This window comes from Barbatula barbatula, assembly GCF_947034865.1.
Source record: "Barbatula barbatula genome assembly, chromosome: 6".
NCBI lineage: Eukaryota > Metazoa > Chordata > Actinopteri > Cypriniformes > Nemacheilidae > Barbatula > Barbatula barbatula.
This window is the reverse complement of record NC_136765.1, coordinates 1195685-1213625: the sequence shown is the minus strand read 5'-3', so window position 1 is coordinate 1213625 and position 17941 is coordinate 1195685. Positions and strand designations below refer to the sequence as shown.

Below are 17941 nucleotides of genomic sequence, written 5' to 3'. Positions count from 1 at the left end.
CAAGCATTGTCTCCTGCTTTTCTGGTCATGTCCCCACAACAACATTACATCAAATCCTCAGAGGATTTAAAGCAGCGATAAGATGCATCAACAGCATGTAAAATGTGCAGATTCAATCTCTTATGGCCAGTAGGGGGCCTCTAACCCCACACACCGTCATATACCTGATAAGGTTTTAAACAAAACACACCCTAGAATTTAGAACAGTTTGTTTAGAGAGATGATGATGATGATATGAACTTTTCAACCTCACATGTATGAATCACAGTGATACTAAAACAACGTGTTTTTCTAGGAGGGATCATCAGGACTTTCTTAACCTTTGCCCTGCATCGCGTTTTTTATTGGCTCTGGAAACGAAGTTTGTCCGGGGTGCGTAATGGACTCGAGCGCGCAGAGCGCAACTGAACTCACGCGTCAGGATTGTTTTTCATTCATTCTGGAGCTGATTTCAGGGACACAACATGTGTGAAAAGAGCGATCATTCCTTTGGAAAGGACGAAGTGCTTCCCAGAAGCTCCGATCTGAACTCCGATCACACTGAAACCTCCACTCGTTTATACCGGAGGAGATGGCTCATGGTGTTCCTCTTCAGTTCCTATTCTCTGTGCAACGCTTTCCAGTGGATCCAGTATGGAATCATCAACAACATCTTTATGAAGTTTTACAACGTTTCTTCATTCGCCATCGACTGGCTGTCCATGATTTACATGTTGACTTACATTCCCTTCATCTTTCCAGTGACATGGTTGTTGGAAAGGAAGGGGCTGCGCGTGGTCGCACTGGTGGCCGCTTCCATCAACTGCGCGGGGACGTGGATTAAAGTGGCCAGTGTACAGCCCAATCTGTTCTGGGTCACGATGCTCGGACAGTTCGCCTGTTCGTTCGCTCAGGTGTTTATTCTGGGAATGCCGTCTCACCTCGCGTCTGTGTGGTTCGGTTCAGATGAGGTGTCCACCGGCTGCGCCATCGGCGTGTTTGGAAACCAGGTGCGTAAAGCGCAGTACAGGGACTACAGTGGCACATAACCAGAATACAGTCTGCTTTGATTTGATCATGATGATATTATCACCCGTTAAACTGAATCGATTATTGAGTTCTTGTTAGAACTCACATGCTTTAAGATCAATACGCACAATTACGTGCTTTTTGTGGTTCCCATGGAAAGGACACACAGTAAGAAAACATTTTGACTTTACTCGGGAATTTGGATGTAATCCCTATATAAACTCAATGAAGTTCTAGCCTGACAGCTGATGCGACCATCCCACAGAGTGTAAATATGTTCATTATGAAAACCTTGATAAGATAAATATTTGTGCTTGAAGTTGACACGGAATGTTTTACTTGCACAATCTAATAGAGAACAATAGAAATAGTGAGCTGATGAATGAATGAAATCCTTTGATGGCTGAAGTCAGTCAGATCTAAAACATCTCATAAAACATATCAGAAGCTGGTGGGAGGGTTTGCTGAGGAATTAATGATGTCAGCCAGAACAAATCATATCTGACCCTGGACAACAAAACCAGTCAATGTGATGTTTCCAAATTTAGATTTTTAAATAATCTGGAATCTGAATAATTCATCTTTCTATTGATGTATGGGTTGTCAGGATGGGACAATATCTGGCCGAGATACAACTGTTTAAAAATGAAAATATTGAGAAAATCGCCTTTGAAGTTGTTAATCAGAGGCACTGTAGCAGGCTGTCCACTCAAACAAATAAAGTTTGTATATATTTAGGGTAGAAAATGACAAAATATTTTGATCTTTACTTAATATCCTTATGATATTTGGCTTATCTAAAAAAATAGATCATTTGACCCATGCAATGTATTTCGGGCATTTTCTAAAAATGTTCCCGTGCTACTCAAGACTGGTTTTGTGATCCAGTTTCACATATGTGAGGTGGAGCGAATTACATTTTGATATTAATTTTGAATAACCAGCGCTGAAGACCAGCGTAATGCATTATGCATCCCTGTTATTTATATATTAACCTAGAGCTGTCAAAGAGTCTGTCAATCATGAACCTTTATATTTGTAATATTTGCCAAACTCGAGGCTTGAACTGTTCTGTTTAAGTTGTGTGTGTGGAGAACAGGCTGAAATGGAGCATTATGACATCATCTATTTCATCATAATATAATGAGACTATATTTGTGAGCATTACACTGACACTGTACAGTCTATGATTGATTTGGCATCATCTCTCATCATTCAAACGTTTGGATGAAGGAGTAAAGGGCTGATGTTAACTTTAGTGTTATGATAATAATATGAAAGTAACCCAGAAGACCTCACATCTGCACTGTTTGCCGCAGCTCAGCTTTATAGCACACCAATAAATCACAGACTGAACCCAGCGCCCCCATCTGTATGAAACTGACCCTGAGGTGAGCTAACAGAGAGGATGTTTCTCACTGACAGAACTTTGATGTGTGGTCTAAAGTCTGGTCCACATTTCACAAACTCAAACAAATCAAACTGTACACAGTTCGGATCATAAACATCTCATTGTTACCAAACCTGAGTAACTTCTTATCTCTGTAGCTGGGCATTGCTATTGGATTTCTGGTGCCGCCGGTCCTGGTGCCGAACGTGGATGACAAGAATGAGCTGTCACATCACATCAGCATCATGTTCTACATCACCGCCGCTGTGGCCACCGTCATCTTTGTGCTGGTTGTGTTATGTAGGTCCATCCACTGTTTACTGGGTCAACCACAGGAGAGATAAAACCCATGAACGGAAGTCATTTTTATGAGAAATATTTGAGTTCAAACTGAGATCTTCAATAATATAGAATTTTGATTTCAGACTTGACAGACCTGAGCTCAGTTTGACATCTCTTCTGAAACTATAATGGAGACATTTGTCAGATTTCTGTGTCTTTCTCAGGAGACTTAAGCTAAATTTCCTCTTCATTTAATTTCTTTGTTTTCTGAGAGAAATAACTGAGATTTTAAGGAGATCTCATCTAGATGTTTTTCTTGTAGGATTTTATGGTCCTGTCACAGAAGTTTAACAGTCTTTCTCTCCTCATCTTATGATATCTAGAATATTGGTGTTGTATATTGTTATATTGGCCATTTATAATGTAGTGTTTCTGAGAATCATGTGACTTTTGCTCACTTTTTATTACACAATTTACACCTTTATAAACTCAATTTCCATAGTAATTGACATGACAGGAATGACAATACAGACATGAAGTCTTTCAGTAATCTAGTTGTGATTGACATTCTGAAGCATCTGTTGAGTTAACTGTAGTGATATGTATAGATCATGTGCCATTTGAGAGTTCGATTCACTGTTGTTTTATAGTATTACGTGTAATTCACTGTGTGTGTTTCAGTGTTCGAGGATAAACCGGAAATTCCTCCATCACAGTCTCAGGCAGCGCTCAGAAACACGTCTGCGGGTCAGTCGTCATATCTGGAGTCCATCAGGAGGCTTCTGTGTAACAGAGCCTTCATCATTCTCCTCATCAGCTACGGTACACACACCTCACATCCACTCTCTCTATATGAGCTCTAAACACACATGACACCTCTGTGAATTTACAGTTCATATTTGTATATGTGTGCAGCCATATAACCAGGGGCGTTATTTCCACTGGGGACAGGGGGGACATGTCCCCCTCACTTTTCTTAATCCTGTTCGTGTCCCCCTCACATTCAAATTAGTTTGCAATGATTTTTAACCACACGCCGTCAACGCCACGTAGAAGTTGTAGGACCGAGCGGGACACAGAGAGTCTCTGAAAGATTGTTTTCAATCAGGTGGTTTTGATTTGTATTTAATAGAAATTAGATTTGACGTGGTCGTTGTTTCGGTTTCCTTATAATGGACTTCCATGGGGAAGATACACGTAAAGCCTGATTTATTACTTTTTCTGTTAAATAAAGATCCATGTTTCCTCCTTTTCTCAGTCAACACTCGCATTTCCCCCCTTCATGAACATCCTCTTTTGCTACTCAATAAAACACCTTTTGGTTTAATCAATTTTAAACAATCAAAAACATTCTTCCCCATTTTGTGTCCCCCCCACTTCTCAAACCAAAGTTACACCCCTGCATATAGTGCAGAAATAAACACTGAAATGTGTTAAATAAAGCTGAGAGTTCTTGTCATGATCCCGCCTTCCTAGCAGTTATTCCTAGCATCTTGTTCTGGCCGACGGGATCATAACAGCCCCACAGCCTGTCTTGTCCTGTTGCCCCGGTCTGTCTTTAAGTTAAGATTTAGTCAAGTTTTGTTTTGTTAAAGCATTTTGTTCTTGTTTTTTCCCCTCGAACGATTTTGAGTTATATTTGTCCTATGTTTAATAAAATGTCTTTTGTTGAAGAGCTGTCTGCATCTTGGTTCTGTTGCCTGTCAGTTCCTTGACAAAACCATCCAGCCATCAAAGAACCCAGCAGGCAGCTCACCGAGCACCTCTCCAGTGTGGCTCTCCCTGGGTTCCCCTCCAGGGTTGATCTCTGCGGGGTCCCTTTCAAGGGTCGAGGTCGTCGGGGTCCCTCTCCAGGGTTGATGTACCCTCAGGGGTTGATGCCATCGGGATCCACTCCAGAGTCTGCTCCTGTCTATGGCCCTCTTTAGTGTGTTCCTGGGTCTCTCATGTGTGTTCCAGTCTGCAGGCCCCCCAGGGGATGTTTCTAGGCGCGGGCCTTCCGGACGATATTCCTGTCTGTGGCCCAACTGTGTGATCCACATGTGTGTTCCTGTTTTACACTTTTAGTTATTTTCACTTCTTTTGATTTCGATTTATTTATTTTTTGTTCTTGTCGTGTGCCCCCATGGGGCTGCCAAGTTGGGGAACGCCTTCCTAGCAGCTGTTCTGGCCGACGGGATCATAACAGCCCCACTTGTGTTCGTGTTGAAAGCACTTGGCCATTGATTGTACCTTTAGTTCTCATGTCTTGCGTCTTAGCCCCGCCCCTTGTTTCCTTATTCATTATCCCATTATCAGTTCACGTCCCTCACCTGTTGCCCTTATTATGTCTCTTTTGTTCCTCTCCTATTTAATGCCCGTCTTGTCCTGTTACCCCTTGTCTGTCTTTAGATTCAGTTTTAGTCAAGTTTTGTTTTGTTAAAGCATCTTGTTCTTGTTTTCCCCTCGAGGGATTTTCAGTTATGTGCGTGTTTGTCTTTGTGTTGTCAGGACTGAACGTGGGCTGTTTCTACGCTGTTTCCACCCTGTTGAACCGGATGATAATGGAGCATTACCCTGTGAGTTCGGCTCTCATAACATTACATAATGTGACTTTAATCACACTTACAGGATACTTAAGTGAAAACATGTACTGAGGTGACTTTCAGTTTCAAAATTTTCATGCTTTGAAATGCTTAAGTCTTAACTTTTACCTTCACAATAAATGACTATTAGTTTATTTTATTAAGTATAACTCAAAGTTCAAGAATAGTTAAGTGTACTTTATTTACTATAGTAAGTATACTAGTAGCAGTATACTGGTAGAATATCTGAAAGTGTTCTATTTAAATCAACTTTTTAGTTGACGTAAGTCAACTACATGTAGCAAACTAAAGATGTGCAACTACTGACTTACTTTAGTCGTTACCATAACTTATACGGATTATAGTTTAGTAGTTGTAGTACAATTTGAGTTGATGAAAGTTCATCATGAAGTGTACTTTTAAAAGATCGGGGCATCCCAACATCTGTCTGTTCAACCTGCTGTCATCAGACAACGGCACTGAGAGATTCAACATGAGCTTCTTTCTTTCCTTCTTTTCCACAAGTTACTAAAAGTAATGCATTACTAGTTACTAACTACATGTTCAATAGTGTAATTAGATTACTGTACAAACATATTTAATGACTTATTACTAATTACTTTATATATTCCATATCAATTAGTCAAGTGATTCAAGGATAGACATGAAACAGCTTTTTAAATTCATTTAAATAAATAATATAAAACTACATTAAGTAATATTATTAACTGACCAAAAGTATGTGAGAATTATACATTAAAGTACGGATTTTAAAGTTAGACTTAGAATTTTGATGTCAATTCCACTATTGCACACACATATTACACACAGTTAATTCAATTACAGTAAAAATGAGAGTAATCCCTTATTTAACTTTTCAAGGGTAAAGTAAATTAAACTACAGTAACTAATTAATTGGTTACACCCAACACTGGCACACACACACACACCTCAGACAATGGACAATGGAGTTCCTCAAAGATATTTGTAGGCAAACCCCAGGGATGGATTATGACTTCAAAGGGCCCCCTCGCACACTTCTTCTGTTCTTTCCCTTAGCTGCTCATTCACAGTTATAGAAAGTGAAAGTTAAGATGAACTATTCAGTGTATTATACATATAGTTTACTTTATATATTATTTTTGCACATAAATACTACTACTATATTCCTATCCTTTTATACTTGAAAAATACCTTGAAGTACCTAAAGTCAATGTAAGTTAATAGTAAAAGTGGATAGTAAGTATTGTTAAGTGTAAGTACAGTATATTTCTGAGTAGAACATTATAAGATTGGCGTCTCGTGAAACATTATTGTTGTGTTACTGTCAGGGTGAAGAGTTGAATGCTGGGAGAATTGGTTTGACTCTTGTCATCGCCGGTATGATCGGATCTCTCATCTGTGGAATCTGGTTAGACAAGACCAAAACTTACAAGTAAGTGATGCACTTCCTGTGGATCCTTAAAGCAACAGTTAATCGGACTATCACTTTATTCCAAACCTGTGCTCTCTTTGATTTTCTGTGCGACACAAATGACAGATTGTACCCCAAAATACAGGGATACAGCGCGAGTTCACATGTGAAATAAAAGATGATACGTTTTTGGCATTGCTGAAACTCGATGGTAACTATAGTCATAAATGTTATAGATGTTAAAAAGAATCAAAGGTATCAGCTATAAATACTGGGACTTGTGTATTTTGCTGTTTTCCAGGATTATTACTAAATTCTTGAGGTCTTAAATGGGACGTCTTTATAGGCTTTTCTCTGTAATGGGCTCTTTTATTCTCTCAGAGCCCTCGTCTCAGACCGGATTTACAGAGCGTGTTTATAACCCACGCTGCATGCGCTTGAGGAATGCAGAAATTCTTTTACTATCCAGTCTTTTATTATTAACATCTCTTGTTAATCTTGAGTACCTCTAGAGTAGTGCATCATTGATATAAAGAGACTTCTTTCCAATAACTTTACCCCAGAATTGCATTATTTTAACCCCAATTTTTATCCGCACCCTTTGGATGAATTCAAAACCAAAATGTGCCTTATGTTGAAATGAAAGGAATTATTAAAGATGACTAAATGTGACTAAATCCAGTTAACTTGAAATATCAAAGTACTGCGAAATAACCGTCAGTAGAAATAACTTGATATAATTATATCTTTGTGTATATGTATAGTATTTTAATATACAGTATTATGAGGATCAGTTGTTTTGAAGTCAACTCAATTATATATTCATCTTTTCCATGAATTATGAAACAGGAAGAGACCGGTTTCAGTAGTTATTTGATGTGTTATGAAGGCTCTACTGGTGTCTGTAATCTTTTGTGAAGGTGCTTTAGAACTGTCTGTTCAGTGGACACATCATCCTCACACTTTAAATCGTATCCGAGTCAGAATAGCCCGAGGCTTATGAGCCATTTTCTTACGCGTGGTTGTACAGAACAACGTTTCTTCATAATACAGTTTGTTTAAAGGAGCCGAAGCTGCAAAACCCTGTTTTTCCAATGAGGTGTTTGTGAATGGGGCGTGCCACAGCAGATTCACAAGACATGAGAGAAAACATGTCCTGCAAGTTCAAAAAGAACCCAAATAATATCCTTGTTTGCTTTGTGTTCTCTGGTGTTTGACTGTATTATTAGTTGAAGTACTTCCGTATCTGTTCCTTAGGTTACCAATCGCATTCACGTTAGTTCCTTTGAGTAAAATAATTTTCACTTTTGACTGAACCCTTCTTGTTTAAATATGGTATATGACAATGTCAGTTTTCCGAGGTCGGCTGAAATATGACGAGCATATTTGATTCATAAAAGTTTGATTCTTTTGGGTTGTAACTGTATGTTTGTGTTGTATTGTAGGCAGACGACGCTCTCGGTTTATCTGCTGACGTTTGTGGGGATGGTCATCTACTCCTTCACCCTAAACTTAGGCCATCTTTGGATTGTGTTCCTCACATCAGGAGCACTAGGGTACGACACGCAACGTTACAACCATGTGTTTCAAACATCACATTTAAAAGTTTAACTGCCATCGCATTAGATGACAAAGCAGGACGTGGCATATTGTATTTATTGTGATAGTCATTTCCTTTGAACTTGTCCCACACTCTTTCATGTGATCTATTGTTCCTAACCTCACAGCAAATCACATAGAAATGAACTGCTATAAGACTTTAGATCCTCAGTTCATGCGTGTAAGATTGAGGCTTTATGAGCATGTGATTTTGTGATGTGTGGCGACCGCAGGTTCTTTATGACGGGTTATCTGCCGCTGGGTTTTGAGTTTGCTGTGGAGCTCACGTATCCAGAGTCTGAGGGCACATCATCGGGACTGCTCAACTGCTCAGCACAGGTCACGTCTGCTCTTCTGGGCTTTTATATGTGACCACAGATATGAGAATGATCTGCATTTTATTATGACACAGCTGGCATTCCTTACAAAACAAAGTTTATTCAAGTGTGCTTATAGTATACTTCATTTCAACTCAAAATGTATTTGTCATAAAAAGCATGTCAAGTACACTGACTAATAGGTCTACGTACATTTGGCCTATAGTGGTGAGCGGGGCACAAATTAACAAACTATTTGCAATAGAGATATTGGACAAAGATGGTTGAAAATAAAGATAAATTACGTCATCTTATGTTTTTCCCCCATTTCTCGGTAGGGTGTAAGTAACCAAATTCAACCTTATATATCACAGAATCACAAAACTGCCCATGCTCAGATATTTGTGTCGTGTGCAGATATTTGGAATCATGTTCACCATCATTCAAGGCAAAATCATCGATCACTTCGGCACACTAGCCGGAAACATCTTCCTCTGCGTGTTCCTCTTCATCGGCTCCATCATGACAGGTAGAGTCACACTGCGTAAAACACAATGTCATCGTGTGGTTGTAAACCTGTGTGACTCTTTCTTCAGCGGATCCCAAAAGAAGATATTTCCAGAAATGTGTCAGTGGTTTTGTGTTCGTACAGTGGAAGTCAATGGAGTTCAGTGTTTGGTTACAACATTCTTGAGTTGTGTTCTGCACAAGAAATAAACTCGTACAGGTTTGATCTGACATGAGGGTAAATAAATGATGAAATATTTGATCTTGAATTCATCTGAAATGTGACACGCATCCGGTTTTTAATATTTTTGAGAATTGTGTGCAGAACACTACATGTAAAACACAAAGGAGATCATTGATAGTTCTCCGTGGTGACATATTCTCTTCATGTGTCTGTTATTCATACTCTACAGTTAATGCCTTTCTGCTTCACAGCGTTTATCAAATCTGACCTAAGACGACAAACGGCCAACAGTCAATCTCAGACGGAGACGAATGCAGTAAGTGTGTTTTCCTTTAATCTCTCGGGGTTAAAGTCTGTCCTCTCAAGACAAATGTTGGTTTGTGATTTAGTTTAGTTAAGAGATCTTGCTGTGTGATATTCATGATGAAGGAGCTGCTCTTTATCCAAAACACACATTTTAATCCACTTGTTTGTTAACCAACACGAGGGAAAAACGGGTTCCTACAATTAAAGCTAAAATACGAAGTAGCATACGCAAGTGGAACACAGCATACCAATAACTAAGGTATCTATGGGTATGTCGAGGTGACTGAGAATATGTGAGCATACTACATATGACTACATGAGTATATACAGCTGCAGAAAAAAAGTAAGATATCATTGCAAACGTTCATTTCTAGATGATTTCAATGTATTGTTTAGATGTATTGTGGTCGTTCCAGTCCAGTGTCTGTTGAATTTCAACAAAATCAAACCTAAAGTCATCCAACAGCAACGTTTCTGCAGCTGTATATGTTTAAAAATATAAGTATGCATAAGCATGTTGGAGTCCAATGAGCACGTACTGTATATAAGAGTATATTATAATATAATTAAAATATAATAATTAAATTGCCTACATTTATGATCTTATAAAAATAATCTTGAATTAGGAGACTAAGAAAAAAGGTAAAAGTAAGATGATTTTCCTACTCCATAGACAGATCTATATGCTTGTTTTAAACATAAACATACTTAATTCTTATATTGTCAAAGACAAAATATCTTGAAATGCTTTCCTTGTCAAGTAAATGCATCTTGATTTAAAACTTTGTGGATCGTTTTACTAAGAAAACAAGACAAAAATGTGTAGTGAGAGAAATACAGTGTATGTGGGGAAGATCTATAAATGTACATGCGAGATGCATTTATTTAATGGTGACACAATGGTGAATTGTATGATTATTATCTCAGCGTGTGTGTGTTTCATGGTGTACAAAAGGTCATCTTGCTACCGTTTCATCATTGACGTCATTGCTGGGAAATGACTGCTTCTCAAGTGTGTTTCTTGGGATCTCTCTTCTCGTCTGGGTTTATTATCGTGAATGGAAATGGGATTATTGTGGTGTTACTGTCGGCCAGATGGAGGTGTAGCAGTTCTGGGGAATCTGGGATGTTTTGGTCCTTTGTGTTTGATGGAAGGTTATTGTTCTAGAACACAGGCACTTGGTCTTCAGTGCAGCATTACGGGTCTACAGTGTCTTACAGTGTCTTCCAGGACGAGGCGATACATTAACCATCCATCAGAATCCATCCATCAAGGTACCACCGCTGGATTGCCTGATATTATTTCTCCGGGTTCAAATTCTTTCTAAAGAGGAATGTTGGCTATAAAGTCAGTGGAAAATAGGAGCTTTAAATGAGAGTAAAGTTCAAGAAGGGTTTAAGCAGTAATCTATTTAGAAAACTCAATGGAGCCATCTAATGGTGAAATGTGAAATGTTGTGTGGGGTGATGCTTGCGTTGAGTGTGTGTTTGTATATTACATAGATTACTAAATAAGTAACCACAAAAGTTCAAACATATTTACAGAGGTCTGGAGGAATGCTTGGGTTATTGTGCTGATGTTTGACCTGACAGATGCTTTACACATACACTATATGATGATGATGATGATGTGATGTTTCCAGTGGTTAGTAGTTATGAATTGTGTAGGGCATCAAAATGAAAAGAGTTCTGTTTCATTCGTGTCACTGCCGCTGTACATGCCAGGCTACATTTATTCAGTTTGTTGTATTATTATTTATTTACTAACCTTATTTATCAACTACGTTTTTATATTTTGCATTGTTTACATGAGTATTATGCACATGATAAACTCACTGAACATCAGAGGGGTCCCTGAAATAAACGTGGATGAAAGCATGTTTTATCTGACTGCTAAGTGACTACAAAGCAAATAACGGAAACTTCTGCTGGTGTCTTCCTCCGGAAATAAACACAGACTTTCCCTTAGAACACAACGTCTGGCTCCAGGATGTTCTGAGCTGTAAATGAGGTCCAAAGTCATTCCTCTGCTCGTAACCGTGTCATTGACAGTTTCTACACTTGTCCTTTAAGTCCTGAGGAACTGATGGTGGTGCGATAATGTGATGATCCGATCTGACAGCTGAGGAGAAAGAACTGGAGCCCACAGCTAACTGTACCATGCAGTATAGTACAGTAGATCATATAGAATATAATGCAGTGGAGTATTTTGGAGCACGGTACGGTACAAAAGATCGTAATAGTTTAGCATAGTACAAAAGAAATAAACAAATAAAAACGGAGTGTGCTTCTAGACCAGTGTTTACGTCTCACGAAGTGGTCCATAGCACAGTGTAGTGCAGTATAGATATACACAGCAGAGCACAGTGGAATAGAGCATCATAAAGTAGAGTTGAGTATAGCGCAGAAGAGCATGGTATGGTACAGTACGATATCTCACAGTACAGCAGAGAATATCACAGCAGTAGTTTGATCAGACGTGCTGTGATGGGTAAGAGTGACACATTGATGGAGTTTGTGCTTGTTTGAAATAAGAGTCTGCAGATTCCCTCATTCAACTGATTCTGCAAGCAAACCATTGTTCACATCAAAGCTACCTTTACAGTCAATGAAGATATTAAGATGTGATTTACTTTCAATTTTAGGAATGTTTTATGCGTTACAGCCTAGTTCTGTTTTTTTTAAACATTATAAATGTGAATGAATGCGCATGAAGTCTCTGTCTTCTGTTCAGAAATCAGACGTACATGCTGAGGATGGAAGAGCGTCTGTGGTGAAAGAGGTGAAGATGTGAGACTGGACGTCAGCGACGCATCACAGATCGAGGTCTTTGGAGACTTTCAGTACAGAAGCTTTTCCTCAACATAAAAACATCTGTGAATGAAACATTGGTGAAGTTTCAGGTCCACGAGAATCCCCAGCATGCAGTTCAGAAGACCTTTACACAACTCAATCCTTGAAGGGAAACATATGAGACGTTTCCTAGCTTTCTAGAGATTTGCTTTCCAGTATTATTCCTGTGATATTTATTATTTGATAACCTTAAATAATAAGTACTAATATTATTGAAACTGGCTGTGTTTTGCTATGTGTAGCATTATTAAAAAATATGATTTATAATAATAAGTACATTTAAACTGAGATAAGAGCATGATCTGTGTATCAGACAAGTGTAGTTTGAAAGGACGGGATGGTTGTGTGAAGATTTTCTCCTGAGATGTGTACGCAGGTGATCATTGATGCTGGACATCACAGTATGATCATGAAAGATCAACGGTCGCTGAAATCTTCTGAGAAACAGACAGTTTCATGGCAGTTCTGAAGACTTGGTGTTACATCATTCACTGATGTTACTCGTCCAGTCCAAATGCAGAAGAACTTTTTAATAGGTGTCTAGATTAGACTATCAGCATATGATAAATATTGGTATATAACCGAGCTTCAGACTATGAAGTGAAATATTTCTAATTCATTGTGTTTTATAGTTAGCTAACCCTTTAGCACACTAAACTTTTTACAACCGTTCTGCGTACTAGCTTAGCACACTGCCAGCCATTTACTTATATACGAGTCGCAGATCTACATGGATTGAGTCCTATGGCGTTTCGTTGACAGGCCAGACCTGATTATTCATATCGGTGTGTTTGTTTTCACCCTTTAACCCTCTGGCACCCCCAGCGTAGCCCCTCATCCTACCAGAATCTGAGACGTTCGACTAAAAATTAACATTCATAACTGCGCTGTGTTTATCAGATAGAACTGAATCTACTGGCTTTAATGAACTTATTTACATGTTTATCAATGAAGTTATACTGTATCATAAAATAAGGATATGAACTAGATCAGTCAGAAGTGAAAGCTTTCTTTTTCCAGTCAGTGTCTGTACAGGTGACAGACTGAACTTTTATTTTTTTGTACGACTTGAAATACTCCATTCAGTTTCCACAAAATTTAACAATTAATCTTTAGAATCATTTATTGTTTTACACGTGTAGCTCTGCTGTTGTTTACTACAGTATTTGTATAACAATCAATACAGAGTTGTGTGAGGAATCACTTGTCATAATCGATAATAAAACGTTTTTTTAAACGCACTTTGCAAAGTGAAGTTTTTAATTGTCCCTCAAACAAACTCAAGCTAATCTATAAAAGTCCTAAGTCATTCGATGTTAAAACGTAAATTTAAATAAAACACTGAATAAAACAAAGCATTGATGAGAAGTGACAGAAAAGCTTCCAGCATTCATGAGAACTTCTTCAATACTGTGAAAAGCAGAATGCACCTGATGAATGAGCACAGCTCAACATATCATACAAATTCATATAAAATGTGATTTCAATCTCATCTGAAATACTGGAAACATCCGTAAATGGTTGTAGTTGTAGGCCAACGTGTTTGGTTTGGTCGATCAATGATAAAGCCTTCACACGTCACATGAGTAACAAACAAGACGTTTTGTCCACCTGAAGCGGGACTTCACAATTCCATTGAAGCCTTTAAAGTTCCCATGTTCCAGCGTCTGGAGGCATCAGAACACGACGATGTGGATGTTACTCGAAGGACACGAACGGTTCTTCATTTCCTCTTCTTCTGTCGGGCTCCGGCGTCTTCCTGTGAATCCATGATACACTGAAACCCAATTAACATGGCCACAATAGAGACGCCTGAAACGCAAAGGGTGTAGACCATGTTTTGAGAAACATTTAGAACAATGCTCATGGGATTACGGGAAGTCATCACTCACTTGCCACGATCAGAGGAGCCATGACACCAATGGTCAAAGGTGCGGTTTTATAAATGAAGGACTCGGACAGAAAGTGTCCGAGAGCCAGAACAAATGTCCACAGGGTGATGTGATAAAGCCTGAAAGATATATGACACATTATCATAATGGATCCTGTCTGATTATTTGCATGCATGTTTTCTTAAGAAGGTGAAGTCTTACGTTCGGTTCTGAATGTCTATAGCGCAGGCACAGCGTATGATGGAAGACAGAAGGGTCCATATCCCAAAGGTTCTCGCCTGAAGTCCATTTACTAAAGAATCAAACACCAGCACATTTCATTTAGCAGTCTGGTTTTCAGACATCCTTCATATTTTATATATATATATATATATATATATATATATATATATATATATATATACAGGTGCATCTCAATTAATGTGAATATCGTGAAAAAGGTAAATATTTGTTTTCACTCATTTCAGAAAGTAAAACTAATATATTATATAGATTCATTACACATAGAGTGAAATATTTCAAGCATTTACTTCTTGAAATTTTGATACAGATAATGAAAACACAAAATTCAGTGTCTCAGAAAATTTGAATATTAAATAAGATCAATAAAAAGAAGCATATCTTAAACACGAATGTCAGGCTTCTGAAAAGTGTGTTGATTTCTATGCACAAAATACTCGGTCTAATCCTCCTTTTGCATGAATTACTGCATCAATGCAGCATGGCATGGAGGCTTTCAGTCTGTGGCACTGCTCAGGTGTAATGGAAGCCCAGGATGCTTTGATCGCGGCCTTCAGGTCATCTGCAGTGTCGGGTCTGGTGTCTCTCAGAGATTCTCTGTGGGGTTCAGGTCATCTGCAGTGTCGGGTCTGGTGTCTCTCATAGATTCTCTGTGGGGTTCAGGTCATCTGCAGTGTCGGGTCTGGTGTCTCTCATAGATTCTCTGTGGGGTTCAGGTCATCTGCAGTGTCGGGTCTGGTGTCTCTCAGAGATTCTCTGTGGGGTTCAGGTCATCTGCAGTGTCGGGTCTGGTGTCTATCAGAGATTCTCTGTGGGGTTCAGGTCATCTGCAGTGTCGGGTCTGGTGTCTCTCAGAGATTCTCTGTGGGGTTCAGGTCATCTGCAGTGTTGGGTCTGGTGTCTCTCAGAGATTCTCTGTGTGGTTCAGGTCATCTGCAGTGTTGGGTCTGGTGTCTCTCAGAGATTCTCTGTGGGGTTCAGATCATCTGCAGTGTTGGGTCTGGTGTCTCTCAGAGATTCTCTGTGGGGTTCAGGTCATCTGCAGTGTCGGGTCTGGTGTCTCTCAGAGATTCTCTGTGGGGTTCAGGTCATCTGCAGTGTCGGGTCTGGTGTCTCTCAGAGATTCTCTGTGGGGTTCAGGTCATCTGCAGTGTCGGGTCTGGTGTCTCTCAGAGATTCTCTGTGGGGTTCAGGTCATCTGCAGTGTCGGGTCTGGTGTCTCTCATAGATTCTCTGTGGGGTTCAGGTCATCTGCAGTGTCGGGTCTGGTGTCTCTCATAGATTCTCTGTGGGGTTCAGGTCATCTGCAGTGTCGGGTCTGGTGTCTCTCAGAGATTCTCTGTGGGGTTCAGGTCATCTGCAGTGTCGGGTCTGGTGTCTCTCAGAGATTCTCTGTGAGGTTCAGGTCATCTGCAGTGTTGGGTCTGGTGTCTCTCAGAGATTCTCTGTGGGGTTCAGATCATCTGCAGTGTTGGTTCTGGTGTCTCTCAGAGATTCTCTGTGGGGTTCAGGTCATCTGCAGTGTTGGGTCTGGTGTCTCTCAGAGATTCTCTGTGTGGTTCAGGTCATCTGCAGTGTTGGGTCTGGTGTCTCTCAGAGATTCTCTGTGGGGTTCAGATCATCTGCAGTGTTGGGTCTGGTGTCTCTCAGAGATTCTCTGTGGGGTTCAGGTCATCTGCAGTGTCGGGTCTGGTGTCTCTCAGAGATTCTCTGTGGGGTTCAGGTCATCTGCAGTGTCGGGTCTGGTGTCTCTCAGAGATTCTCTGTAAGGTTCAGGTCATCTGCAGTGTCGGGTCTGGTGTCTCTCAGAGATTCTCTGTGGGGTTCAGGTCATCTGCAGTGTCGGGTCTGGTGTCTCTCAGAGATTCTCTGTGGGGTTCAGGTCATCTGCAGTGTCGGGTCTGGTGTCTCTCATAGATTCTCTGTGGGGTTCAGGTCATCTGCAGTGTCGGGTCTGGTGTCTCTCATAGATTCTCTGTGGGGTTCAGGTCATCTGCAGTGTCGGGTCTGGTGTCTCTCAGAGATTCTCTGTGGGGTTCAGGTCATCTGCAGTGTCGGGTCTGGTGTCTCTCAGAGATTCTCTGTGAGGTTCAGGTCATCTGCAGTGTTGGGTCTGGTGTCTCTCAGAGATTCTCTGTGGGGTTCAGGTCATCTGCAGTGTTGGGTCTGGTGTCTCTCATAGATTCTCTGTGGGGTTCAGGTCATCTGCAGTGTCGGGTCTGGTGTCTCTCATAGATTCTCTGTGGGGTTCAGGTCATCTGCAGTGTCGGGTCTGGTGTCTCTCAGAGATTCTCTGTGGGGTTCAGGTCATCTGCAGTGTTGGGTCTGGTGTCTCTCAGAGATTCTCTGTGAGGTTCAGGTCATCTGTAGTGTTGGGTCTGGTGTCTCTCAGAGATTCTCTGTGGGGTTCAGGTCATCTGCAGTGTTGGGTCTGGTGTCTCTCATAGATTCTCTGTGGGGTTCAGGTCATCTGCAGTGTAGGGTCTGGTGTCTCTCATAGATTCTCTGTGGGGTTCAGGTCATCTGCAGTGTTGGGTCTGGTGTCAATCAGAGATTCTCTGTGGGGTTCAGGTCATCTGCAGTGTTGGGTCTGGTGTCTCTCAGAGATTCTCTGTGGGGTTCAGGTCATCTGCAGTGTTTGGTCTGGTGTCTCTCAGAGATTCTCTGTGAGGTTCAGGTCATCTGCAGTGTTGGGTCTGGTGTCTCTCAGAGATTCTCTGTGGGGTTCAGGTCATCTGCAGTGTTGGGTCTGGTGTCTCTCAGAGATTCTCTGTGGGGTTCAGGTCATCTGCAGTGTTGGGTCTGGTGTCTCTCAGAGATTCTCTGTGGGGTTCAGGTCATCTGCAGTGTTGGGTCTGGTGTCTCTCAGAGATTCTCTGTGGGGTTCAGGTCATCTGCAGTGTTGGGTCTGGTGTCTCTCATAGATTCTCTGTGAGGTTCAGGTCATCTGCAGTGTTGGGTCTGGTGTCTCTCAGAGATTCTCTGTGAGGTTCAGGTCATCTGCAGTGTCGGGTCTGGTGTCTCTCATAGATTCTCTGTGAGGTTCAGGTCACCTGCAGTGTCGGGTCTGGTGTCTCTCAGAGATTCTCTGTGGGGTTCAGGTCATCTGCAGTGTTGGGTCTGGTGTCTCTCAGAGATTCTCTGTGAGGTTCAGGTCATCTGCAGTGTTGGGTCTGGTGTCTCTCAGAGATTCTCTGTGGGGTTCAGGTCAGGCGGGTTTCCTGGCCAGTCAAGCGCATTGACACCACTGGTCACTGAAGCAGATTTTGATACCTGTGGCAGTGTGGGCAGGTGCCAAGTCCTGCTGGAAATGAAACCAGCATCTCCATGAAGCTTGACAGCAGGAGGAAGCGTGAAGTGCTCTGAAATGTCATGGTAGATGTTT

General features: G+C 40.7%; 3 protein-coding genes across 4 annotated transcripts in view; 2 read left to right on the top strand and 1 right to left on the bottom strand.

Annotated features, from left to right (window-relative positions):
• The first annotated feature begins 201 nt into the window (after positions 1 to 201).
• Positions 202 to 13664, top strand: flvcr2a (FLVCR choline and putative heme transporter 2a). 2 transcript variants are annotated; one of them, XM_079459309.1, is made up of 11 exons: positions 216 to 989; positions 2557 to 2698; positions 3362 to 3502; positions 5171 to 5238; positions 6576 to 6679; positions 8104 to 8214; positions 8491 to 8596; positions 8992 to 9103; positions 9517 to 9581; positions 10740 to 10846; positions 12306 to 13664. In XM_079459309.1, exons 1-10 carry the CDS (start codon positions 465 to 467, stop codon positions 10818 to 10820), a joined length of 1455 nt encoding a protein of 484 aa, XP_079315435.1. In that variant the 5' UTR covers positions 216 to 464; the 3' UTR covers positions 10821 to 10846; positions 12306 to 13664. The 2 variants fall into 2 exon arrangements, with proteins under 2 accessions (XP_079315436.1, XP_079315435.1); XM_079459310.1 differs by lacking the exon at positions 10740 to 10846 and having other exon boundaries at positions 202 to 989.
• Positions 13441 to 14778, bottom strand: erg28 (ergosterol biosynthesis 28 homolog; the record flags this gene model as incomplete). The annotated part of the gene is made up of 4 exons (XM_079458613.1): positions 13441 to 14236; positions 14317 to 14435; positions 14518 to 14608; positions 14775 to 14778. The coding sequence occupies 4 exons, from the start codon at positions 14776 to 14778 to the stop codon at positions 14148 to 14150; spliced, it is 303 nt and encodes a 100-aa protein (XP_079314739.1). The 3' UTR covers positions 13441 to 14147.
• A 264-nt stretch (positions 14779 to 15042) lies between these two features.
• Positions 15043 to 17941, top strand: part of nek9 (NIMA related kinase 9) — a gene marked incomplete at its 5' end in the record, with an annotated part of 10079 nt that continues 7180 nt past the window's right edge. The window contains 1 exon segment of the mRNA XM_079458612.1: positions 15043 to 15113. Within this exon segment, the coding sequence (XP_079314738.1) occupies positions 15043 to 15113 (71 nt within the window).

Excerpts from the sequence above, each read along its gene's own strand:
- flvcr2a (XM_079459309.1), top strand. The coding sequence starts at position 465 with ATGTGTGAAAAGAGCGATCATTCCTTTGGAAAGGACGAAGTGCTTCCC. Across the intron at positions 2,699-3,361 it reads CTTTGTGCTGGTTGTGTTAT|TGTTCGAGGATAAACCGGAA; the intron begins GTAGGTCCATCC and ends TGTGTGTTTCAG. Across the intron at positions 8,597-8,991 it reads TGCTCAACTGCTCAGCACAG|ATATTTGGAATCATGTTCAC; the intron begins GTCACGTCTGCT and ends TGTCGTGTGCAG.